Source organism: Meriones unguiculatus, chromosome 7 (genome assembly GCF_030254825.1).
Source record: "Meriones unguiculatus strain TT.TT164.6M chromosome 7, Bangor_MerUng_6.1, whole genome shotgun sequence".
NCBI lineage: Eukaryota > Metazoa > Chordata > Mammalia > Rodentia > Muridae > Meriones > Meriones unguiculatus.
Genome location: NC_083355.1, coordinates 39,724,261 through 39,750,707, shown reverse-complemented (window position 1 = coordinate 39,750,707; position 26,447 = coordinate 39,724,261). Strand labels below are relative to the sequence as shown.

At 42.5% G+C, this 26,447-nt stretch overlaps 1 protein-coding gene across 2 annotated transcripts in view; it reads right to left on the bottom strand.

Moving 5' to 3' along the window:
- Nucleotides 1–26,447, bottom strand: part of Myo1d (myosin ID) — a 301,477-nt gene that overhangs the window by 53,583 nt on the left and 221,447 nt on the right. The window contains exons 21-22 of one of the 2 annotated variants that reach the window (XM_060387163.1): nt 26,035–26,189; nt 19,615–19,891 (exon numbers count right to left, since the gene is read on the bottom strand). In XM_060387163.1, coding sequence (XP_060243146.1) covers nt 19,876–19,891; nt 26,035–26,189 — 171 coding nt within the window. In that variant the 3' untranslated portion in view covers nt 19,615–19,875. Of the gene's footprint in view, nt 1–19,614; nt 19,892–26,034; nt 26,190–26,447 lie in introns of those variants that run through there. The other variant, XM_060387162.1, reaches the window with a different exon arrangement.

Below are 26,447 nucleotides of genomic sequence, written 5' to 3'. Positions count from 1 at the left end.
GTTGAATTATTTTTGGGGTATCAGAAACACTTCTCTTGACATCCAGGTGATGTGATTTTGCTGAGGGAATTAAAAACATTACCTTGTTAGCTCTTAGCAAAGGAACCCACGCAGGGCATGGAAGCAGATGAAAAGCAAGTGCCTTGACCCCGTGCTGCCTCCTCTCGTATCTGTTTTCAACCATGTCTATTTTTAATCCTTTCCACCGTTAACTCCACTCACTCAGCTGCATGCAGGGGCTGCTCCTACTTATCTATCCTTGCTACCCAGTGAGTTCCTCTAAGACAGATGGGTTCTGTCATTAATAACTACCTCACCTACATCTTAACTGATGTATCCTGAGGTTTCTCTGTGTAGCTCTGGTTGTTTGGGAACCCAGCAATCCACCTGCCTTTGCCTCTTGAGTACAGGGATTAAATGATTAAGCCACCCCCACCTGGCTTTGTTATCTTGGTTACATCAAATAACATCCTTAGGTTTTGCTCCATCAACAAGAAATTAATTTTCATTCCCCTTCTTCTTATCTGGGGACATTTAAAAGCATTGCTACTATCCCTCGAGATTTTTTCCTTTTCTTTGTGGTGGTACTGGGTATAGATGCTAGGGTTTGGGCATGCTAGGCAAATGACCTCATGCATGCTATCACTAACCTTTATCTTCAGCCCACTTCCAGCATTTCCAAGCCTGCTCCCAATGCTCTAAATTGAAGGTTCCTTCCTATAGCTCTGTTCTCAGAACTCTTAACTGACCTTGTCCATGTAGTTCAAATTTTTTAATGAGGCAGGAATCTGGGGTTAAAATTTTTACATTTTACTTATCTCACCTCACCATGTGTTTATGGTATGCATATATGCATGTATGTATTCAAGTTTACATGTGTTATGAGCATGTATGTGGATGGGTGCATGTGCAAGTGTCTAAGACTGACAGCAAGAGTCTTTCTTGATTGTTCTCTATCTCACTCACTGTGGAGACTGAATGCAGATCTCCAGGCTTGGTGGCAAGCACCTTTATCTGCTGAATTGCTTAGCAGCCCTCTACCCCTTTTATATGATAAATATATCCCAGCTGGTCTCAAATTCACTGTGTAGCAGGGGACAACCTTGAACTTCTGATCATCCTGCCTCTACCTCCCGAATTTTAGAATTACAGGTGCATCGCCATACCAGGTTTTTGTGGTGCTAGGGATCAAACCTAGGGCTTTACGTATGCTAGGACATCTCTCTACCATCTGAGCTATATCCCCAGACCTATTTTATATCATTTCATTTACTGATGAAATCTATGAATGAGTCCTATAGAAATTAAGAATGTTTTATAGTAAAGTCCTTTCATTTATATTAAATTTTGTTCAAGTTAAGACATGGAGTGTGCATGTAGAATGATTACATACAACAAGGAAAGGAATACTCCAGGGATGATGTGATGAAAACTAGCCTTGCTGTTGTAATCAGCAGCACAGGGGTGCTCTCCGATAATTGGGCTCCCTCTTTCTGTGTAAGTGGGTGAAGCCCGAGGTCTTTTCCCATCCTTTCTGGCGGGGTTAGCCTCTCCTGACTGTTTCCCTTAGGAGTACAGTTTCTTCTTTGGAGTTTGTCTGGACCCTGCCTTTCAGAGAAATGACTGCTAGGCTGAGGTTCTTATCTCGGTTGTGGACATGCTCCTGAGAGATCAACAGAAAGACCACACCACACACCTGAGAACCCTGCAAAAGACACTGAAAGGAACGGAGAAGCAGCTTCAAAACTGCACAGTTAGGAACTAAAACATGTGGGGAATTGTAGTGGGACTTATTCTGTGAGCCTTGCCCTTTACAGGACCCCGTGACCGTCAGTGTCGGCTGGCTCTTAAACTTCTAGGAACAGGGGAGAATATCAAAAGCCAGCAGAGGCTGAGAGAGATTGAGTAGGACTGGAGTAGGCAGGAGGAGGGTCCAACTGGAAGAAGAGTAGTGTCAGAAAAGACAGTTGGTGCAGGAAGAAAGAAGGTTGGGGAAGGCTAGAGGAGAGAAGACAAAAGATTGAGCTGAGTGAAAATAGGAGACAGCTGAAAGTGAACTGGGCTAGCAGTGAGAGAAGGGAAGATAGTTGGTGACAGTTGAGCCAGGAGAAGCTGAGATAGGAGATAGAAGCTGAGTTAGGAGATAGAAGAACCTACGAAGAACCCACACAAGTAGTGAAGAGAGAAAACAAGACATAAACTATGGTGAACTTTTGCAAAAACAAGGTGCTCAGGAACCTGAAAGCCACCAGCAGCCTGCCATGTGCTTCCTTTTTACAACCCACTAGAGAGAATCCACTAGTAGAACCTGAGAATAAAATGTAATAAAATTAGCTCATCATCAGGCGGATCAGAGTGAGTCGGCGGGAAGAATGGGAAGCTTATCACAGTGTCTGTCTTCCCAAAGGATTCTGTAGTACAGCAGCAATCCCGGCCTGTTTGCTACTCAGGTACCAAGCAGGGTGACTAAGGACAGGTGTTTAAACCACATAGCTACATGTTTAAAGGCGCCTGGGCCTCCTGGCCTTCCTGTTCCTTTATGTAGAGTTGGTGCAACAAAAGATGGCACATTTAGGAATTTGCCTTATAGACACCTGCCAGGGCTGTCGGAGGACAACTGTGACTTTCTAACTCTAATCTGTTAGAGAAAGAAGTTGATAAATTTAAGAACAATTCCCTAATACATATCAAAAGCTGCCCAGATATGGTAATAGTCCATGGGCCTAAAAATATCCTGCTGAGGCCACATCCTAGTTTTTCTTCTTCTTTGAGATACTGGGTCTTGTTTTGTGGCCAGGCTGGCCTCTAATTGGTGACTCTTCTGCCTCAGGCTTCTGATTACTGGGATTATAGGTATAAGGCACCATGCTCCGCATTACAGTTTCTTAATCTAATATTAGCTTTGAGTTCCTACTACCTCTCTTTCAGAAAGGCTATGTGACTTACAGTGAGGCAAGTTATTATTGTCTAGCAACACATGCAGATTTGTCAGGGCCCAGACGTTGATCCTGAACACTTTCCTTTTGCTGAAGCTGCACTTCTGGTTGGGATTCCTCTCTTCTGAATACATGGCTATTTAACAGTGATGCATCTGTTTGTCAAGGACTCCAGGGACAGTCACACATAGTGATGCTGGGGATTTACCTTCCGTTAGTGAGAGTTGAAAAATATGGTGTAAGGGAAGAATTCAATAGATAGAACTTCCAAAATTCAGAAACAGGCTACAAAGATACCCTAGAGGTATCCATTACAGAGCTTGACCTTATAAAAGACACGTGAGAGTTGGCAGAAATTGTATGTAAGACGACAGATAGCGGGATATGGCTCTGGAACCGCATAACTTTATATATATATATATGTATATGCATATATATGGTTATTTGGTGATTTTTCCTTTTCTTAAAAAAATTATTTATTATTTATATAGTATCCTGCCTGCATGCGTGACTGTATGCCAGAAAAGGCCCCATATCTCATCATAGATGGTTGTGAGCTACCACGTGGTTGCTGGGAATTGAACTCTGGGCCTTTGGATATACAGCCAGTGCTCTTAACCTCTGAGTCATCTCTCCAGCCCCCTCCCCTTTCTTTTTAAAAATCCATAAGAGCTTTATTACACTGCAGTCAAATCAGGGTCACACAGAAGTGAGCCTCATGATGGTTGGGCTCGCATGAATTCCCACACGTGTAGTAAGGCTTGAAAATGCTACTGTCTTTTCTCAGGATTCTTCCCACTCGGCTATGGGTTGCAGCTTCCCCCTAACATGGCATGGAAGCTTACTTATTTGGGACTAGCGTCAGCTGGACACATTTAGAACACTTCTCCCACCTCATTTGCAGCTTCTCGCCTACAGATCACACACCTCGGGCTGATTTTCTTGAATCTGCACAATATAAAAATTAAAGCTGTGAGCCTACATCACAGAATTCAGAACAGAGGGGCTGATACCTGTTCTCCCGTTCTTTCTTTTTTTTTAATCAATTTTAGTCACTCAGGTACGTTTAAAGAATCTAAGAAGTGACACATATTGCAGTTTCATAAGGTAGCATTGTGAATGTGTGTACCTCTTCTGAGCCATTACTTCCCTTAAGTGTCCTCCCTTTCTGACCATCTCTAAGTGTTGCCTACAGTTCTATCCTGGTTTTCTCGTTATCTTACCTTCTCTCTTCGGTGACTTCCATTTTGGCATGAATTTAAGCTTATTTACATTATCTCTAAGTTCCTTGATATCTTTCTAGTATTTTGGGCCACGTTCCTTCCTATCACCTCTGATCTTGCCACCGAGGATGACTCATTGCTTTCAGAACACAGCCAGACTATTTCCAAATATATTCTTTCTGTTTTGCCATGCTATTTTCATCTATCACAATGCACTGTCCTCCCGTCCCACCTGGACATTCCTTCCTGTACCCCAGATCCAAGAAGCTTTTATTCATGGCTTGATTGAAGCACTGATGCCATGTAATAAATTCCAAAGTTCTAAACTATACAATTTGATAACTTTGAAATGTGTAGACACTCATAAAACCATCACCTCTCTCAAAATCTCTGCCACACCCAACACACACTGTCTCATTACAGACTGAAGTAAGAATAAGAGGTTTTAGTATGCTACCAAGCACTAAGATGAATGCAAATTATAATAATAAACAATGCATTTTAAAAAAGATAGGAGTTTGGGTGTTTTAACTGTAAATGATCAATGGCTGGGATTTTTCTTTTGTTTGCTTATTTTTATTTTTGTTTTTGTAAACAGGGTCTCACTATCTAGTTCTGGTTGTCCTGAAATTCACTATGTAGACCAGGCTGGCCTCAAACTCATAGAAATTCACTTGCCTCCCACCTGTTGGCAAAGTGTAGTACTTACATCAGTACTTACTGGGATACTAGACACTGGGAGTTTGCTTTTTTTTTTTTTTGAGACAGGGTTTCTCTACATAGCCCTAGCTGTCCTAGAACTCACTTTGTAGACCAGGCTGGCCTTGAACTTACAGAGATCCATTTGCTTCTGCTTCCCGAGTGCTGGGATTAAAGGCATGAGCCTGGTGGGAGTTTGCTTTCTAATTCCTCTTGGCAGTCTGACCACATTATTTTACTTTTTGCTGTTTTTCTGATTTCTTTTTTTTTTTTTTAAAGATTTATTTATACATATGAGCACTCTATTTGCATGTGTGCCTACATGACAGAAGAGAACATCAGATCCCATTGAGGTGGTTGTCAGCCACCATGTGGGTGCTGGGAATTGAACTTAGAACCTCTGGAAGAGCAGATAGTGCTCTTAACTGCTGAGCCATGTCTCCAGCCCCTCCTTTTCTGATTTCTATTTTCACTGTTATAAAAAATTAATTAATTAGTACAATTTATTCACTTTGTATCACAGCTGTAGCCCTTCTCTTGTCCCCTCTCAACCTCACTCTCTCTCCCTTTTCTCCTCCCATGCCCCTCCTCAAGTCCACTGATAGGGGAGGTCCTCCTCTCCTTCCATCTGACCCTAGCCTATCAGGTCTCCTCAGGACTGGCTGCATTGTCTTCCTCTGTGGCCTGGTAAAGGCTGCACCCTGCTCAGGGGAAGGTGATCAAATAGCCTGCCACTGAGTTCATGTCAGAGACAGTCCCTATTCTTACTAGGGAACCCACTTGGACACTGAGCTGCCATGGGCCACATCTGTGCAGGGGTTCTAGGTTATCTCCATGCATGGTCCTTGATTGGACTATCAGTCTCAGAGAAGACCCTGGGCCCAGATTTTTTGGTTCTGTTGCTCTCCTTGTGGAGCTCCTGTCCCTTCTAGGTCTTTCATCTCCCCCTTCTTTTATAAGATTCCCTGCACTTTGCCCAAAGTTTGGCTATGAGTCTCAGCATCTGCTGATACCCTGCTGGGTAGAGTCTTTCAGAGGCCCTCTGTGGTAGGATCCTGTCCTGTTCCCCATTTTCTCCCTCTTCTGATGTCTATCCTGTTTGTCTTTCTGAAAGAGGATTGAGCATTTTACCCAGGGTCCTCCTTCTTGCTTAGCTTCTTTAGGTATACAGATTTTGGTATGTTTACTCTATATTATACATCTACTCTGGTTTTTATTTCTCTCCTTTCACTTTCTTTGGTTTCATTTCCTTGGATTTTTAAAAAAATTTAAGTGGAAGCTGAGATCATTGATACAAGATCTTTTCTTTTCTTTTTTTTTTTTTTCCAATCTAGGTATTTGGTAATATATATTTCCACCTAATTATTGCTTTAGCTGCATTACATGAAATTGAAATGTTTTTATTTTCATAGTTAGTTCAAAATACTAACTTTGATTTTCTCCTTGACTCATGGATTAATTTGGAGTATATTATTTGTCTTTAAAAATGCTCTTTAGTTTTGTATGATTTATTTTATGTTTAATTATAGGGGTGTGGGTATTCGCACATTTATTTAGGGGCTTCTGGAGGCCCCGAGAAGGTGTTGGGTTCCCTAAAGCCGGGTTACAGATGTTTGTGAGCTGTCCAATATGGGTGCTGAGAACTGAATTCTGGTCTTCTTCAAGAGTCATAAGTGCTCTTAACCACGTCTCTAGCTCAGTAGTTCTCAACCCTTGCACAGGGGTCACCACCTAAGACCATCAGAAACGGATTTACATTACGACTCATAAAAAATAGCAAAATTACAGTCATGGAGTAACAATAAAAAATAATTTTATGGTTGGGGGTCACCACAACATGAGGAACTATATGAAGGGCTCTCAGCATTAGGAAGGTAGAGAACCACTGCTTTGGCTCCTAGTTTGTTTTTGTTTAATGTGTGGGATTGATGTGTATTTTGGGTGTGTGTGCATATTCATGGGTATGTTGGTGTAAGCAACCTCAGTACAGGTCCTTACCCTCCACTTTGAGAGAGTCTCTTGTTTACCGTCGCACACATCAGGCTGGTGACGTCCAGGTTTTCTCCTGTCTCTGCCTCTCAGCTGGCTGTAGGTTGTAGAGATTAGCACTACTGTATCTGTTTATCTTTTCTTTCATATTTACTTATTTTGTGTGTGTGTGTGTGTGTGTGTGTGAGGGTGTGCCCAGCTATGGTACAGCTGTGGAGGAGAAAGGACAACTTGCAGGAGTGGATTTTTCCTTCCACCGAATGGCTTCCAGAGACCGAATACAGACCTGTTGGACAGTGCCTTTACCTGCTGTGTCATCTTCTGATACTCCTACCCCTTTTACTGAGGATTCTGGGTAAACGCTGGTCCTCATTGATGCATAACAAAGAGGCTTTTCCACAGGGCCCTCCCTAGCCCAATTTCCATGGTTTTTTTGTTTTGTTTTATTTTGTTTCGAGACAGGATTTCTCTGTGTTGACCAGGCTGGCCTTGAACTCAGAGATCTGCTTGCCTCTGCCTTCTGAGTGCTAGGATTAAGGGTGTGTACCACCACCAACAAGTAATCAGCTTCCATTTTTTAAAAATGGGGCTTTCCAGAGAAGTCTGTATCATTGATTTCTAACTTGATTTGGCTATGATAAGAACCTAGAAATCTTTTATAATCATAACCATGGCACAGGATGACTATGGTCTATGTTGGCAAGTAAACACTCAAAAATGATGTCGGGTAGGATGTTTGTTAAAGACATGCTAGCATTTTTCTGCTTATTAGGAAGTGCTTTAAGCATGCTGCTCTGTTCTTGACTGCAGTGTTTTCAGTGAAGCTTGTCAGTATGCTTATCTTTATTCCTCTCTACACAATATTTTTCCATCTGATTTCTTTTAAGGCTTTACTTTAAATAACTGATTTTGAAACACTTCATTGTGATGAGACTATACTTTTCATTATTATTTTTGTGTCTGAGTTTCATTGAAGTTTTTGAATCTGTGGGTTATAAAGTTTTTACCGAAGTTGGAAAATTTTAGTCATTATTTACTTAGCTTTCTCATTGTCTGGTCCATTGGCAACTTCATTTGCATGCGTTTAGGCTGTTTGAAGTCATTTCACAGTTGGTGATCCATTTATTTAAAAAACCCCACTTTCTTTCTCCCAGTGCTTCACTTTGGATAGTTTCTACTGTTAAATATTCAGATTCCCTAGTTTCCCTACTACACTGCTGAGTATGTTAACCCATCCATTGCTTTTGGTATTTTTCTTCTTCTTCTTCCTCTTCCTCCTCCTTCTTCTTCTTCTTTTACACACAGTATTCTGCCTGCATTTGTGCCTACTCACTGGAAGAGGGCACCAGATCTCACTATAGATGGTTATGAGCCACCATGTGGTTGCTGGGAATAGAACTCAGGACCTTTGGAAGAGAAGTCAGTGTTCTTAACCTCTGAGCCATTTCTCCAGCCCCACTTTGGTATTTTTTAATCTTTACCTTTTTGTTAAACATGGTCATAGTAATTGCTTTTATGGCCTTGCTCACTGCTTCTAACATCTATGGTAGTTTGGGCCACTCCCTTTGCTGTTTCTTCTCATAACAAGCTATACTTTATTTTTGCAGGCTTAAGACTTTTTGGCAGGCTGGAGAGGTGGCTCAGAGGTTAAGAACACTGGCTGTTCTTCCAAAGGTTCTGAGTTCAATTCCCAGCAACCACACAGTAGCTCACAACCATCGATAATGAGATCTGGTGCCCTCTTCTGGTTCACAGACACACATGCTGGCAGAATACTGTATAAATAATAAATAAATATATCTTAAAAAAAAGACTTTTTGGCTAGATTCATAATATAAACGTTATGAACTCGGTGCTAGATAATTTAATATTTCATGCATATTTTTTGGACTTTTATAGATTATGGTTATTTGTGAATAATCTAGTTTTTTGGGTGTTTGTGTTAAGATGTGTTAGAGGAGATCACAGCTGTGTTCGGTTTAGGGTCAGTTAGTTTCTGAACTTATGTATGTATGTAATACTCAGTACCTCACTGTTGGAACAGGCACCACCCTTCATTGTCTGAGAGTGCTGGGCATTGGCATTTCTCATCTTCTGAACCTTTTCCCCGTCTTTATATTTGGGTACCTTTCTTTTCTCTCTCTCTCTTTTTTGAGACAGGGTTTCTCTGTGCAGCCTTGGCTGTCTTAGACTTGCTTTGTTGACTAGGCTGCCCTTGAGCTCACAGAGATCCGCCAGCCTCTGCTTCCCTGAGTGCACGCCTGGCTGGGCACTTTCCTTATACTGCTATGCTGGGGGCATTCAGCCCACAACCCAAGAAGAACCTCACAATGCCGCTCTTCCTCTGTGCAATCTCTTCTTTCTGTCTAGCCACCCTGGTCTCCCCAGCTCTCAGGCTCTGCTACAATCTCCTCCCTGTGCATTGGCCTGGATACTCTCTGAAGGCTGGAAGCTGGAGTAGCTGAATTTTCTGCATTCAGGTATAATTGTCCTTTACTGCCTGATATCTAGCCTTAAAAGCCATTGTTTCACCTACTTGCTTTTGGTTGTTTTAGAAAGGAGGGTAAACAGAGATCCTCCTCTACTTACTTCATGCTGGATAGGAGCCTGAGCTTTAGAGATCTCTTTTAGGAGTATGCATCAACAATGCTCTCTTTGATCAGTTCTCTCAGGCCTGGCTAAAGAAGATGTACTCTGACCTGTGTACTTTAAGTTACTTTCTTTCTAGTCCCACAAACCTGTTATGAATTACGCACTTTTCCCCTTGGTAGACCACACTAGATGGAGGAGGTTGGTCTTTGCGTTCTCACATAGGAAACAATGATGCGACTGAGACTGAGGAAATCAATATAAATATATACATGTACACGGACATGAATTTTTCCTGTTTCTATGGAGATGTCTAAATAGCACTGATTTGTATGTTACTCTTTAGCATCTAAATGATTTTAAAATGTACAGTTCAGCAGTATTAAGTGTATTCATGGCGGCTGGAGAGACGGCTCCGTGATTAATAGCACGGGCTGCCTTCCCGGAGAACCTGGGTTTGACTGTCACACTCCTATGGTGGCTCACAACTGTAACCCCATTCCCGGAGGATCCGATACTCTCCTCTGGTCTTTTCAGCTTACACCTACATTTCTCTTCTCCTATGCTCTAGCCAGATTCTTTTCTTTCTTTTCTTTTTTTTTTTTTTTTAGGACATTCTAACCATCATATTATCCCTGAGACCAGGATCTAACACCATGCTTTATTTTCCAATGTTTCTGTCTTACCATGAATCAGGCTGATTTTTTTTTTCTCCCACTAAAAAAGTGTTTGTGAACTTACTGGTTAACTAGTTGCTTTGTTTTTGGAAGAAATGATTAGATCTAAAACAATCTCACGACATTTGAGTAATTTCCCTGTGGTTACGAAATGCATGACAATTATATAAAAATTGACATTCTTTCTTTTGGACCTAAGCTTAAGAGAAGAATCAATATAAGGAACATTAAATGCAGGGCTGGAGAGATGGCGTAGTGATTAGGAAGACTGGCTGCTGCTCGAGAGACCCCATGTGTGATTCCCGGCATCCGCATGGATGATCACAACTGTCTATACTTCTAGTTCTAGGGGATCTGATGTCTTCTTCTAACCTCTGAGAGCACCATGCACACACATGGTGCCCAGACATACATGTAAGCAAAACACTAATACACATAAAACAAATACATTTAAAAAAATGAAATGCAAGAGAACATTTTTCCTGTCAATTCTTTTGGTTTCAGACAGTAGAAAGTAGGAAGTTGGAATAATAATGTGTCAAAGAGAAGCTGAAGCAGAGAATCACAGTTATCTTTTCAAAGAAAGGCCACAGAACTACACAGAAAACCCTGGGACCTATAGAGGATGAGGCCAAGAATCCATCTCATGTGGGGACAACTGAGCCTGTATCAACTTCTAACCATGCCTGCAACATTACTCTACGAAAATTCAGTGAGAAAAGTTGATCTCAAGGAATCATCTGTGCTCTTGTCTCCAAAGCCGTGTGTGGCTCAGAGTCACAGGCACCGGAGTCTTGGGCACACACATGGCCTCAGAGGCTCTCCATTTCCACACATGCACATGACATGCTGTGCCTAAATGCAGAACAGCTCATTTACTGTGCAGTGGTTTATTTTATTTTATTTTTTTAATTCTAGCCTGACAAGATGCTCTGAATCCTGACTCTGTCATCCACAATGTCAGCCATTCTTCTGGGGCTGTGTCCTTGGCAAATTCAGTGAGTAGGCCTTTATTCAAGTTTCTGAAGAGTGTCATGTGGGCCTTTTCCAATTAATTATCACCATGCTTATGCTGACTTTTATAGCTCTTCTCCCCATAAAACTTGAAAATTATGGCTATTTTAGAAATCTGTGGAAAATTTATATTAGGTTCAACAATGTAATAAAAAAAAAATGGTACTTGGGAGGAGAGACCCAGGACCTTGGGCACGCCAGGCAAGTGTTCTGTCACTCATTTATACACCCTACTCTAGATATTTTGAGACAAGGTCCTGCTACATACATTGAAACTTATTATGTGATACGGCCTGACCTCTGTATAACTCATGATCCTCCTGCGTCAGCCTTTCGAGTATATGCTACCATATCCGGCTAATTTAATTAACTTGTCATTTTGGGATCTTTGTTCACACTTGTAAAACCAGGCACCTCTTCAGCTGCCCTCATTATCTGGGCCCATTGCTTCCACACTGCTGATCAGTTTCTGAAGGTGGAGGTCCAGCTGGACATGTCTCCCTGTGTTCTCTGGATGTGAGTCATCTGGCCTGGACGTCTGAACTAATAAAGCACCCAGCTGTCCTTGTTTTTCCTAGCTGGGCTTCACATTCCCCTTTGTGTTTGTTCACAAACTTATCTTAGCGGATAAGATGATACCTTTACGTGGCACCATTGGCTCTGAGGGGATGTCTTCCCACCCCATTCTACAAGCAACACTGCTTCTTCACTTTTGTTATCATTTTCCCAAGACTCGTTAGCTTAGGATTTTCTTGGATCTAGGTGACAGAATCCCATTCATAAATGAAAAGACACTTGCCAAATGGCAAATGCATCAAACTTTCAATCTGTTGAATGACCAGTTCGCCAAATTTACCAAATTTGCATACTTATCAAAGTGGTTTCTGTTTGGTGCATTGTCAGAGCTAGGCTTTGAATACCGTGTTTTTGGGCCTTCAGACTCTTACTCCCCTTCAGCTCAGTTTTTTCTTGATCTCTTACTCCTGCCACCCCTCGGTCCCCTCCCCAGTGTACTTGGCAGCTGGCATACACACTCTTCTCTTTCTCTCCTTGTCACCTGTTTTGGCTACTTCCAGTTGGAGCATCAAGGCCTGGAATAGGCTGTTTTAAACTACTGAACTCGGTTGTCTGCTCTTTGATCAGTGGCCCCTGGCGATGCAGCCTTACCAGGCCACAGAGGAAGAGGATCCAGGCAGTCCTGATGAGACTTGACAAGCTATGGGCAGATGGCAAAGGAGGAGAACTTCCCCTTTCAGGGGACTAGGGGAAGTAGATGGGGGGAAGAGGGAGGGAGGGTAGGACTGGGAAGAGTTGAGGGAGGGAGCTTTAATCAGGATATATAATGAATAAATTGTAAAAAATAAAATAAAATAAAAAGAATACATGAGAACTGGTCACTTAGAACTCTGTAGAAATATCCTAGCTGGGTATGGTGGCACATGCCTTTAACTCCAGCACTGGGGAAGGAAGCGGCAGGTGAGTTCAAGGCCAGCCTGCTGTACACATGGAATTCCAGGACAACCAGGACAAATCCTATCTTGAAAACCCAATAAAACAAACAAAAAAATTCCAAAGCTATTAATTGTCACTTTACAAATTAAAAAGTTGCAAACCTGTCAAAAGAGATGCTTTTTGGTAAATAGGTAAATTTAGTAAATAAGTTAGATGAAATATTTATCTGGCAGATGTGATAAATACCAAATATTAAATAGGTAATGACTAAAAAGATTTTAAAATTCAGCTGAACTAAACATTCCATAGTGAATGTGAACACCTGTGGACTTTCCCTACTGTTTTACAGTTTCAAATTTAGTTTAGAAAGCATAAAATGCCAGTTTCTAGGCTAGGGATCTGTACGACCTAGAATGTAGGTCAATGCTTTTGGTAAACATATCCCAGTGTCTACCACTGCTCTTTGGATAAGGCTATGTGGATTCTGTGCCTTGAAAGCATGTCACCTGTATGGAACCATTTCCTAGAAGGATGCCCTTCCCTGACCATTCTAAATAAATTACAGACACAAATATGCACATAAAATACTTTTCAGATATGATTCCTTAAAAGGCTAAATTAATTAAAAAGTCTAGTTCTTTCTAAATTGAACATTCCTTAAAATGCTGTTAAGGTGAAAATATGTATAAATTTAACCTTCGTCAATTTTCAAGTATACAGTACATTATCAACTGTGTGTAATGCATTGGTAAACTGTGTTTTTGTCAAACAGCCCCACTTCAGATTGTGCAAGCTCTTAAATCAAGTACAACATTCACTCTGAAGACTGCAACACGGCCTTCCCCTTCCCCATTCACCGTGCGTGTAGCTAATGTGGGCTCAGGGAGTCAGGTCCAGCTTCACTTCAGGTTTCTGCCTCTGTGGTCTCCTGTGCTGGCTGTTGCTCCCTCTCAGGAGAGCTGTTCTGTATGTTTGGAAGCACACTCAGCTACAGCACTATGCTTCCACCTTAGGCATGCCCTAAGCCATGACCTAGACATCTTCTCTGACCTAAAGACCCCAAGGACGCGACAAGTAAGTGGTTCAGCTTGGGTCAGGTGTCATCCCTGTAGTATTCAGCTCATCTTAAGGATTAGGCAAGGCAAGAATGTGGAGCCATTGGTAGAGTCACACAGATGTATCACAGGGAAAGTTCTAGAAGAAAGCATTGCTGGACAGACCAAAAGTCAAACACTCCCACCCTCAAGCTTTCCTTGCCCTATAATTAGAATATTTTACTCTATGGGCTGGGGAGGGGGGAGGGAGGGGTGTTGTCTTTTATTCTTAAAGATGGCTATAGGGTTCGCTGAAGGCTTTTTACCTTCTTGCGTCCTTGCTGGTCCTGAAGGCAAACATCTAGGTCTTTTCATTTTTTGGAACTTTTACTGCTAATACTTATACCTATATAGGGCTAGTTAACATAGTGGACAGCAAAGAAGGTTCAAAGGTGAGGGTATTTTATTACACTGCCATCACTGTGTGACTTTCTGGTTTTAATACTGAGGGGTCATCTGTCTTTCCAGCCTCTACCCATGCTAGTGTTTTATGGGGTGATTCTTCCTTTTTGATTTATGGGCGTGTACACACACACACACACACACACACACACACACACACACATTTACACACACCAACTAGTGTTCTAGTGTTCTCTAATTTTCCACTTTCCTTATGTGGACAGCGCTTTGATTTTCAAGTAGCGCATTGGGATATCTGTGTCATTAGGCTTCCTCTCATGTTCAATATATATGAATTAAAGATGTGCTTATTTTTATTTTATGTGCATGGGTGTTTTGTTTGAATGTATGTCTGTGTACCACATGTGTGGAGTGACTACAGAGACCGGCGGACAATGTCTGATCCCTTGAAACTAGAGCTACAGTTGGTTGTTAGCCACCATGTGCATGCTGGGAATTGAACCCAGGTCCCCTGTAAGAGCAACAAATGCTCTTAACTGCTGATCCTTCAGCCTCCTTCAAGTCTCTCCATTATTTATATGAGAAAGTTGAAAAGCATAGATATAAGCACTGTCTCATTTTTTCCATTCTTATTTCTTTGATTCCTTCCAATCACCAGGTCTCCAAATGTACTAAGATATTAACCTCCACCAAGACTTTTCATTCTGTTTCCTTCTCTGGGGGAAAATCTTAACCCACCTGCAGCTGGCCATGCCCCTGAAGTATTTCTCATGAGATTGAGAGCTGTTTTAAAAGGTGGGCTTGAGTAGTCCATCTTTATGGTCCCCTCCTCTCACAACCCAGCGTCTAGTGGTGGGTGTTCTGTAAATGCCTGCTGAGTGATGGAGTGAGAATGCAATGGTGTTTGCTGCAGATAAAGCACTTGATTACGTGTGTTACGGTTACATAAGACCTGATCCCAACATAGCTCACAGGACCTGAAATAAACACATTAAGAAAGCTTTTAAAAATCCCATTAGAGTTATAGTGGACATTCATGTTAGAAAAAAAAAAAATCAAACAGCACAAACCAAGGTATTATCCACTAATTATCTGGTGAATTTGGGAATACCTCAGTATCTCCATTTTGACCTACATTGTAAAGTTCAGTGCTATGGTTTTTCAAAAACTAATATGACTATTCTAACTGTACATTACCTACCTGTGGAGAGGCTGAAAAGATGTACTTTGGGATTTATTCTTTCAACATGAAAGGCAATGATGGACACGTCACAAAGCAAATAAATAGCTTTGATCTGCACAAAAATGCTCTTAGAAAGCCTCCATCATAAAGACAGGCACAAAGGAGGAAGCCTGTGTACCCTGCACCCTAGAGGGAGCTCTCTTTCAGAAGGTGGTGGCACAGGGTCTGCGGGCAGAGTACAGAGGGAGAGAAGCAGAGCTGGCATGGTGTTCCCAAGAGACGGCCTGAACTCCTGTTTGATTTGGGCCCTGGCTTAGTCACACAGAAAACCTTTAAAAGTTCTCTCTGTGCTCTCGTTACCACAGATGGCTCTGAACATATGTATAAATAGCTTGAGTTTGTTATGTGAAAGCCTGCTATTTGCACATGGAGCTTCCTATCTGGGAAAGTCGGGGGGGGGGGTGGCGCTGCAAATTTCTTTGAGTAACTAAAAACCATTGCTTAGGATGACTGACACTATCCTTCCAGGATGGGCAGATGTCACGGACAGCCTGGTGTGTGTGCTTCCTCTGCCTAATAGCATTTCTAATCTGTTACCCTCTACCCCCTCTTCCTCTAAACCTTCCCCTGGCCTCTCTTTACAGCAGATTAGGGGATATTTACTTTGTATTTTACTTGAAAATTACTTTTAAAACTTGAGATTTGGTGGTTTCATTAAAACAAACAAACAAGGAAACTATTTTTGGTTGGGCGTGGTAGCACACCTTTAATCTCGGCATTTGGGAGGCAGAGGATCTGTGTATGTCTGAGGCCAGCCTGGTCTACAGAGCAAGTTCCACCACAACCAGGGCAACACAGAAAGACCAGACCAAACCAAACCAAACCAAATTAACCAACCCAACACAAACAAAACAACAACCACCCCCAAACAACTACTTTTGTTAACAGTGGCTTCAGCAAATTGGCCATGTTGAAATCTGATGTGCTCAGCTGGATCCCTTTCTGTCAGCAATGACACCAACATCTCACACACTTTGTTGTATGCAGAGATTTAGATTCCTGGAGGAGATAGATGATTTAGCAGCCTGTGCTGGGGCCTACAATGTGGCTTTTAAGCAAGTACCCTCAAGCAATGCCAGTGCAGAGGACTTTAGGGAGCCCCTTGACACACAGAGGAAGCTTGTCCTTACTTTCTCATAATGAATGCATGCTGTTTAACTGCATGGAAATACCATAATCTATTTAACCATGTTTATCAAGATGGACTTTCATATAGCTTCAATATTCTCATAGTGCTATATCATTTTGTGTTTCCCGACTAGGCTCATTTTTACTTTGTGTGTATCTGTGTGGAATATGTAGTGTAGGTATGGGTGTGCAGGTATGCTTGCCTGGATGCACACATTTTGAGGCTAGAGGTTGAGGTCAGGTTTGTCTTCTGCTGTCTTCCACCTTGTTCTCTGAGACAGGACCTCTCAACGAACCTGGAGCTTGCTGGCTGGCCAGCAAGTCAGGGGGATCTGGCCATCTCCATCCTCCGGCACGTGCTTCAGTGCTTGCTTGGCGGGGATCAGAAGCCAGGTCCTCATGCTTGCGCAGCAGGCTTGGCGGGGATCAGAAGCCAGGTCCTCATGCTTGCACAGCAGGGATCAGAAGCCAGGTCCTCATGCTTGCGCAGCAGGCACTTTATCTAGTAAGCCATCTCCCTGGCTCACTGTGCTTTCCATAGGGAAGAACAGCTTCGCATGCTTCACCCCCAAGAACTCCTACCTGGATATATCTCATCCTCTCCCAAAAGTGATCCCTCCTGCCTTGGAGATTATGACATTTTGAGAAACACCCACTTCTCTGGTCAGAGTGACTGCCATTGGGTAGGTGTCCGACCCATGCCGTGACAATCTCAGTGCTCTGGCTACTGGGATGGTGGGACCTGGGATTCCTGGACAACAGTCCCTGGATTATGCCCGTTCTACATTTCCAGTCATATGGAACGAGCTACTTGGGGACAGTGATGATGGTAAACAGATGACAGACAGAGGCTGTGACAGGCTTTGAATTCCTGATCACAGTTGTCCCTTTGTGGAGGGCTGCCAGGAGGGAAGATGCTTCCTGAGGTGTCTGACTGCTAAGCACAAATGACAACTTGGTTGGGCATAAAAATGCTGAGTCCTCACCATTCCCTCTCAAAAGACTGAAGGTATCATTCCAGGTTATTGGGACATTTACTGCTGCCCTGAAAGCAATCCTATTTTTTGTCCTTTGTAGGTGAATCTCTCCTCTCCTCATTCCTAGGTTGTACACACACACACACACACACACACACACACGCACACGCACACACACACACACCATCATGGTAACACACAGCCATTCGCTAGACCTCCACATAAAATATTTGCAGTATAGAAAAGTTTTCTTTTTAGAGTTTTAAATGACCATGTTTTACAGAACATGATGCCTTCCTGTAAGATATTTTCTTTCATATATTGCTAAAATGTTGCCTGTTGTAGCTATGGCAACCTGCCAATTATAAGTCCCATCTAGATTTCAGAGATGTTAAAATTAAATACATATAGTTAAATCCATGAGAATCCAGAATCACTTTTGCTCTGTAATGTCTTTTTCAAGTACACCTGTCATTTGAATTCAATGCTTTTGTTCTCAGCCCTCTCTGACATTTTCTAAAGCATTACTTTTGGGGCTGGAGAGATGGCTCAGTAGTTAAAGCACTTGCTGCTTTCGTGGGGGGACTCAAGGTCTGTTCCTAACATTTATATCAGGTGGCTCAGAGTTGCCTGTAAACTCTCGCTCCAGGGCATTTGATGTCTCTGGCCTCCCCTGGCACCTGCAACACCCCCCCCCCCATACCACATAATTAGAAAAACATAAGTCATTGTTCTCTCTGGTATACTGCCTTATTGTTTTTCAAATCTATTATCTACAACATCAACTGCTGTTTTCATACTTTAACACCAACTTAACGCCTTGAAATCTTCTTTGGCTTCACTTGAACACCTGAACATTTTTAGCTGTTTCTCAGCTAGCGCTTTCATGCATCTCCAAATGTCTTATATTTTCTTGAGGCAGATAGTTTCTATAATATGAGTTTCCTGTTATAATTTCTTTCAGAAATAGGCCTTTCTTTTCGCTCTTATTCGCATCTTTCCTGCTGTTACTATCTATCATTATAGGCTCCACAACTAGGAAGACATCTTCAGTCCTGGGGTCCTCACATGAAAGGGAGCACATGGAACCTTTTGGGTTCTTTTTCCCAGTCCACCTGTTTGTAATTAGGATCTTCGGCTCAGCTTTCACGCCGGGGAGCTGGCTCATGGGCACAGCCGCCAGTTGTGGCTTCCACATCTTTTACTTATTAAGAAACTGCTGATCCGAGCAGGAACCTCTACATCCTGCTTCCTTGTCAGCTCACTGACAAGGAGAGTCTGAAATTATTTCTAGTTGTTTAGCTGTTAAAGAAAAGTGAACAAGAAGCTGCAACCCTCAGCACATTGCATACCGTGGCTCTTCCAGCTCATAAACTTTTTAGCTGGTGACTTTATATCTTGAAATACCTTAATCACTTGGTCCCCGGATACATTGCGTTACTTAGAGCATTACTGTGACTAGTACAAGGAAAGAGGTATTCACAAAGGGGAGGGCACTGTAAAAGGGTTCTTCCTGTCTTTCACATAGGAAAAAGGCTGGGTGACCATCTTCTGGTAGGGCCAGAGGCATCCTGCTGCCAGCTGGCCCTCATCCATGCAGTTAACTACCTAAAGCATCCAACTAGTATTGACAGAGGACCTTCCACATGCCAGGCTCTGCTTGAAACCTGGGGACTGCTGTAAGAAGAGAGACAAAGCCTCTGTTCCATGGACTCACTGTCAGCCAGAGTATGTGCAATAAACACACACAGAGAAGGTGTGCTGAGTCATGCAGATGAGAGTGTGTGCGTGCGAGGAGAAATCAAGCAACACAGGGAGAAGACGGAGGGGTTGGGGAAGGGCTGCTCCCTATATGGCAGTTAGGGAAGGCCTGCGGGGTAACCAGCAGGGGAGGGGGAGGCCATCTCTGTCACTGGGTCAATGTTTGATGAGTAGTTCCAGTTTATACACCAAGGAAAGTTTCACTTTTTCCCAGTGTCCATGTCCATTTCTACTGGCTACATGGCAAGACCCTGAGTGGGGGAGGAGAGGAAGTACTCATATACTCCACTGAAATGGGTCAAAATTAATGAACAAAAAACTAGGCACAGTGAGTTTTAGGAGAACTAGAGCTACATAGTGAGACCCTGTCTCAAAAAAAAAAAAAAAAATCAAAGAATCTTTGACTGGCAATCTGGTTATTTCCAACTGTGTTTATTCTGCTTTTTATTATTATTCTATTGTTTATTATTTTTAGCTGAGATATAAATTACACTGCTGGGCACTTGGGGGAAGCAGTTTAGAAATGCCTGTCAAGGGTCATGAAAGTGTTTCCCAAGGACGAGGGAGGCACAGGGAATAGCTGGAAGGGGCTGGGAAGAGGAAGTGGATGGAGTGAAGGTCAGGAGCTGAGACCCCAGATGTGACTTTCTTCTCTGTTTCCTCCACCATGGTCAGAAGGCTGCTTCTCTCTTGGCCATTCACCTATCCTACCTGGGAAGTGACAGTCTGCTTACAGTTCTAATGGACTGTTAAAGGGAGGGAGGGAGAGAGAGAGAGAGGGAGAGGAAGAGAGAGAGAGAACACCTGAGAAGCAGGTCAAATGTTCAGATAAATTCAGCAACAGTGTCCCTTTATTAAAGCACATATTACAGATACTGCTTGTGAGAAGTAAGGCAGCAGATGGCACTAACTTCTGCTTTCACCGTAGACACAGAACAGGAAAAAGGAAATTTCCACGCTGGAGATTGGGGCTATCCTGAGGTTTCCAGCATTCCAACAGGCAAATGCCTGGACAGCTGCTTAGGGCAGATGGGTCCTTTGACAGCTTAATATTGCAGTTTTTGGTGACTTCTTTGTTAGGAAGGCCAACATGACACCATCTGTTTACTGATGAGCAGAATCCTAACTACTGGCAGGTAGTTACTGCTGAGTGAAATGCACACTAAGAGGCAGGTTCACCATTTCTAATGCCTGTGAGCAGACTGGTGTGGTCGATCTTGCCTCTGCAGCCTCAGAAAGTGCAGCCTCCCATGTCCCTGTTAGATGGGAGACTGGGAACAGCATTAACACTAAAAGGATCAAGATACAGAAATATCACAAAACACACCACTTGCTTAGAGAGTTCTTTTGTTCTACACTTCTAATCAGGAAAAGAAACATATGAAGGGATTCAGAGCCATGTATATAAAATACTAAAAACATGCTGCCATCTATACAAGTGAAACAGTTTGATAACATATTTACTGCAAAAGATTGACAGTGAGCAAGCAGCCTCCATGCCACTTTTCTCCCAGGGTTGAGATGTTCCTTCTCCAGAGGCAGTTGCCTGTTTCCTGCACAGCTTTCTGGATAGTTCTGTGTGTCTATGTCTACCTGTACCTGTAACTGTATGTTGTCTTAGTAGGAAAAAGTCAAGATGCATGGAGCATATCACCACAAGTTAAGACAAAGACACTGCAACAAAAGGCATCTATAACACAGATATGGAGGAGGAGGAGGCGGAGGAGGGGTGCCTCACATACGGGGATAATAGGCATGAGGTGCCATATCCAGCTTCCAGTTGTCTCTCTAAGGAGATATCTGTGTCCACACGAATGGCAGCTGGCCACACACATCATGCTGCACCGACTTTAGAAATGGCTTTGTGTCAGCAGAGAGTGCTCTTGTTGTCCTCCTGGTTTTTATGTGAAAACAAAGGCACTAGGAAGGACTGCGGGAGGCAAACCTGACGACTTCACTGGCATATCCCAAACACATCTGGCTGTGGACAGCTCTCATCTGTGGAGTATAGCTTGGACTAGCTGGCACGGTTCTGTCAGATGTTTCTGGGGGGCATCTCTTCTAATGGTTTTTTGTTTTGTTTTGTTTTATTCTTTTTGAGACAGGGTTTTTCTTCTGTGTAGCCTTGGCTATACTGGACTCACTTTGTAGACCAGGCTGGCCTTGAACTCACAGAGATCCGCCTGCCTCTGCTCCCCCGAGTGCTGGGATTACAGGTGTGTGCCACTGCACCTGGCTGTTCTGATGATTTATCCTTGAGCCACACTGGTTTCTATTAAATAAGCTTCTTTTGGTGCATGTGTGTATCTGGGACCTGAGGTCCTGTGCTTGCTGGGCATGTGCCTTTTTACTGAACTATATCCTTAGCTCTGAATAATCTGAGTGTTGCCTTTTGGGAAATACTTTATTAAAGACTGTCTTCTGGGCGGGGGGGGGGGGTAGCTCCGTGGGAAAGCCTGTGCTTAACACATGTAAACCCCACCTATCCCCAGGTTCACTCACTCCTTCAGATGCTTCAGAATGTATGAGCCACAGGCGGTACATGCTCAGGGAGGCAGGAATAGCAGGGACAGGTTGAGTGAGCAGTGTGGGAGGTGAGAGAAAGAGGCTTATCTACTGAGCTGTGGTTAGTTTGAAGAGTCCCATGGAAGGAAGTGCCAGGGACTGTATGTCTTCAGCTCCCCCAGGAAGATGGTGATGAAGATCAATGTACTGAACTGACATGGCCCATGTTTTATGCCTTCTGTCTCAAGTTAACCCAGAAATGTTTGAAATAATGGGTTGTGTATTCCTGCCATTTGTATGCCTGGTAATCTTTGGGTGTCAGACATTGTGAATTCTACCTTACTGGCTGTGAAATTTGTGTTGTTATAAATATCCATGAGATTTGCCCCAGGATATAGTCTATGGAAGCAGGTGGGCTTAGCTTTGAAGATTACTAGAAAGTATTTGCTACAGAAGCACTGTTCCCAGGGCCAATTATAATTTCTCCTCCTGAGGCTAGATCTTCCAGAGTCCTCACACAAATGCCTGTGAATGTGGGGATGCCCAATATGCCTTGACAGGACCTTTGTTGTCCTGATACTCACCTGGGTACCATTCGCTCGATGTGGGGTTCCCCTCATCACACACTTGCTCTTTGGGAGTGCTTAAAGGGATCTTAGGAGATCTCTAGGGATCTCTGGATGCTTCTTCTTTCTGGCACTTTGATGTTCAGACTTGCTGGCCTAGTCTCCTCAGGCAACCCATAGCCTCAGGGAGAACACTGTGTTCTACCTCCATCCCCTGTGCTAGTCTGGTGGCTCTGCCTAGTAGGGCTTATTTTCACCTCTCAGCAAGCGCTGCCCGTCCTTGCCTCATGTGGAGGTCTTGAAAATGTTCTTCCCCTCCCCCCCATTGTTGTTTAAGATGGTGGTGTAAAGATCTAGTCCCTGTCACTCCACTTTGGCCCTCTCTTTTCCCCTTCCTTTTTTCCTTCCTTTTCTTCTTGGAGACAGGGTCTCTGTGTAGTTCTGGCTGGTCAGGAACTTGCTATGATCACTAGGCTGGCCTTGAATTCATAGACATCTACCTGACTCTGCCTCCTGGGTGCTTGAATATAATAATAATATAATAAATATGCTATACTATACTATAATATAAATATATTTGGCGCTCTCAAACTCTTATCCTCCTGTCTCTCTGTTGTGAGTGCCAAAATGACAGGAATGTACCACCACAGCCAGCCTTTTCTGCTTTTTATTTACATGTAAAGCTTATTCCTATATTCCTCCCTTTCTCTATTTGCCTTTGCTTATTTTCTTTGCATGGTTCTCTTGCTATCTCCTAGCTACTTGCTAAAGGGTAGCCCTTGGGGAAAGGAGTTACCCAGCTAAATTGTGCTGTGGTTTCAATTTGGGTTAGGGCCTCACATCAGCCTCTGCAATGTCCTCTGCACACACCATCCTTTCTTCAGCTTGTATGCTCTTTGTCACTGGGGTCAGTAGGACTTAGAAGAAACTGTTTTAGGCCACAGCCCTTCTGGGTGGTGGCCATGTGGCCACTTCTGGTCAGCTGGCTCTGATCTGCAGCTATCAATCTGTTTTTTGTTTTTCCCCTTTGCCAATTCCTGTGCTTCCTCATTTTGGGTGTTACCCATTATTGGTAAGTACTGCCTTTTATGAGAAAGCACTGCTGTCTTCTGTTGGAAGTACCTCTGCTTTCTGTGCAATCTGCTTTCCTTCAATCTGGTGAGTATATAGGTAGAGTGGAGCTTTCAAATGGACTTGCCTCCCTGTATTCCAAGGTTACAGCCTTTCTGGCCTATGGGCTTACATGTTGTGTAGTTTTGAGCTGCTTTCCCTCTGACTTCTGACTACAGAACTTCTCTGAATGTGCTTAGGAAAAATCCAGAAAATAGAGTTGTTGAGAAGCCAACCCCTTTCCCCTCTGGATTTCCATCATTAACATAGGGACAAATAAGATTACATGCAACATCACTATGCTTGTAAAACACACTGAACTGTGATGATCTCACCAATGAGAAGAGACAAGACAATAAAGGACAATGACCAGAAAGATAAAACAAAATTAACTTTTCCTCATCAAATAAGTACCAGGTTGATGATTATAACTCTATGCTGAAATTTCAAGCTGGCTCTTTTGGTTTTAGGAAAGGAAGATTAATACCTTACTGGTAATTGATCTCTAAGTTCATAAGACAGAAAAACAATGGATAAACTGGAAAAAAAAGTTTTATCATCTTGTCAACTTTCTTCTCTTACATCTAGGAATTTTGAAGAAACAGCAAATTCTCTCTTATGTTAGAAGAAGGAGGCACACACCTAGGAACAATCTGCATGTTAGAAGAGAATCACAGATGGGTTCCAGCTCTGTCATGGGGAGAAGACCTTTAAGGCCAATTGGAATTTACTAAACAAGAACTCACACTGAAACAGGAATACTTCAGTTCCTCAGGCAAAACCAACTGTATTCTTTACCACAAGTCTTCAAGTAAGAGACAAGCTATGATTCCTTCTATTGTCCATATTTTGTCATGTGTAAACATTTACAAGAAGACAAGCCTGTTTGTGTGAGTTAGGAACATTTACTGCACAGACTTCCACAATAACCTTTCATTCTAAACTCTTTTGTATGCTTCTTAGCTTTACAGTTGCTTGGCAGATGCAGGGAATCCATCTGGGCCACCAGCCTCCTGGATGGTGCCACCCACGCTCAGGGCCAGGACCTTCCTGTTCAGCTACTGACACACAAGTTAACTGCCTCTGCGAATGCTCACAGACAACCAGCAGTGTGCTTTACTGAAGTCTTGGGCATCTCTCAGCCCACTCAAGCTGTCAATACGGATGGACCATCACAAAGTCTTCACACACATACACACACATACACACTTGGTTTTTGAGATAGGATTTCTCTGTGTAGCCCTTAGAACTTGTTCTGTAAACCAGGCTGGCCTTGAACTCAGAGATATACCTGCCTTTGACTCTAAGTGCTGGGATTAAAGGAGTGTCAACACTGCTAGGCTTATATATATATGTAACATATATATTATTACATAATTATATATATATTTATCAATTCCATATATCTATTTTTTTCTGGCAGATGACCACTAAACATAATTTATAAGATGTATAAAGAGCCATTTTGATTTAGAATGCAAGGTTAAATAACAAAGAACAGTGTACTCAGGACCAGGGGCAGGTGGATCTCTGTGAGTTTGAAGTCATCCTGGTCCTAAACAAAACAAGACTGTTTACATTACACTACATATACTTAACCAGCAAAAGTAAAGACAGTAGAACTTGAGCTTTTCTGAGAATGTGGGGATGTCTTACAGGAAGAAAAGAAACTGTCACCTGTACCATTTGCCAACACTGATTTTGTGGTGTGTGTGTGATCTTGCTCTCACACCAAGATAGGGTGGGGTTTGGAGGAAGACAGAACACCACAATGAGAACATAAACTTAGGAGAGGGTACTGCCCCACTCACTCCGTGGCCACTTACAACAAAGAAAACTCCATCTCCCATATTTCAACAAATAACCTGACAAACTATTCCCTTGCTTAAAATTATTTACTGAATATTCCCTATCATTGGGGTGGGAGATCCATATTTTTTAAAAATTATTTTATGTGTATGTGCATGAGTGTCTTGCCTGCATGTATGTCTATGGACCATATGTATGCAATGCCCACAGAGGACGGAAGAAGGTGTTGGATCTCCTGGAACTGGAGTTACAAATGGTTGTGAGCCTTTGTTTGGGTCCTCTGGAAGAGTAGCCAGTGCTCTTAACAGCTGACCCATCTCTTCAGCTTATATTTCTTACATCATTTTCCCCAACTCTCCCTGTCCCTTCCCCAAGATATCATCCTGCTTTATAGTGATTTTCTCAGAATATACTGTTTTCTGTCATGGTTGTTTCTATAACAATTTTTCCTGCCCTGGGAATTTCCTCATAAATTCCATAAATTCCTTTATGGATCTACATGCTATCTTAAATCTGCTTTCTAATTTGTTTATAGTCATGGCAGACACATTAACTGATTTTTGGGGATAAATGCAAAGTAGTGGCTATAAGAATATAAAGTAATTCCTTCAATTGTTTGGATTGAATTCTATTACATTTGGATTGGCAGCAATGAAATAACCATGAGTGAATCTCTCCTTGTTGGCAAAGCTAGATACTAGAAAAGCAGAGGACCATTCTTTGCCTTGAAATAAGGCTGGATGCTAATTTTACCTTCTATGAAATGGATGCTTTAATTTGTCCTTGTGGAGGAAAACTATAACATATCCACATTGGCAGAAAACAAGTTCAGTGATAAGCATGCTTAAATATTTTATGTATTTAAGACTCATATTTTAGCTACAAAGATAAAATTTTACCTCTTGAAATGATTCACCAGGACTCCAACAAGTTCTCCAATTCGACTTTCATGGGTTGGCTGTTTGCTAAACAGGCAGACAATGAGGTCTTTGTTGTCTTTTGTATGGAACACCACAAGTTGGTCCTTTCCGTTGGAGACACTTAGACCAGTCAACTGCAAGGAGGCAAAACACAGAAAACCATCAGGAAATCATTACGAAGAATGAGCTAAATCAGGTTATAGCAACCATGCCGATGACTTTTGCTTTTACCAAGTTTCATGGAATAAGGAGATAAAAGGAAACAATAGGGGTAAGAAATGATTATGACTGGAAATCAAGAAAACAAAAATGATTCTTTCAGAAAAAAAGTAAAATTGACAAGCTTCTAGCTTAAGAGAAGAATGGAGAGACATTATTGCCAGAACTAGGAA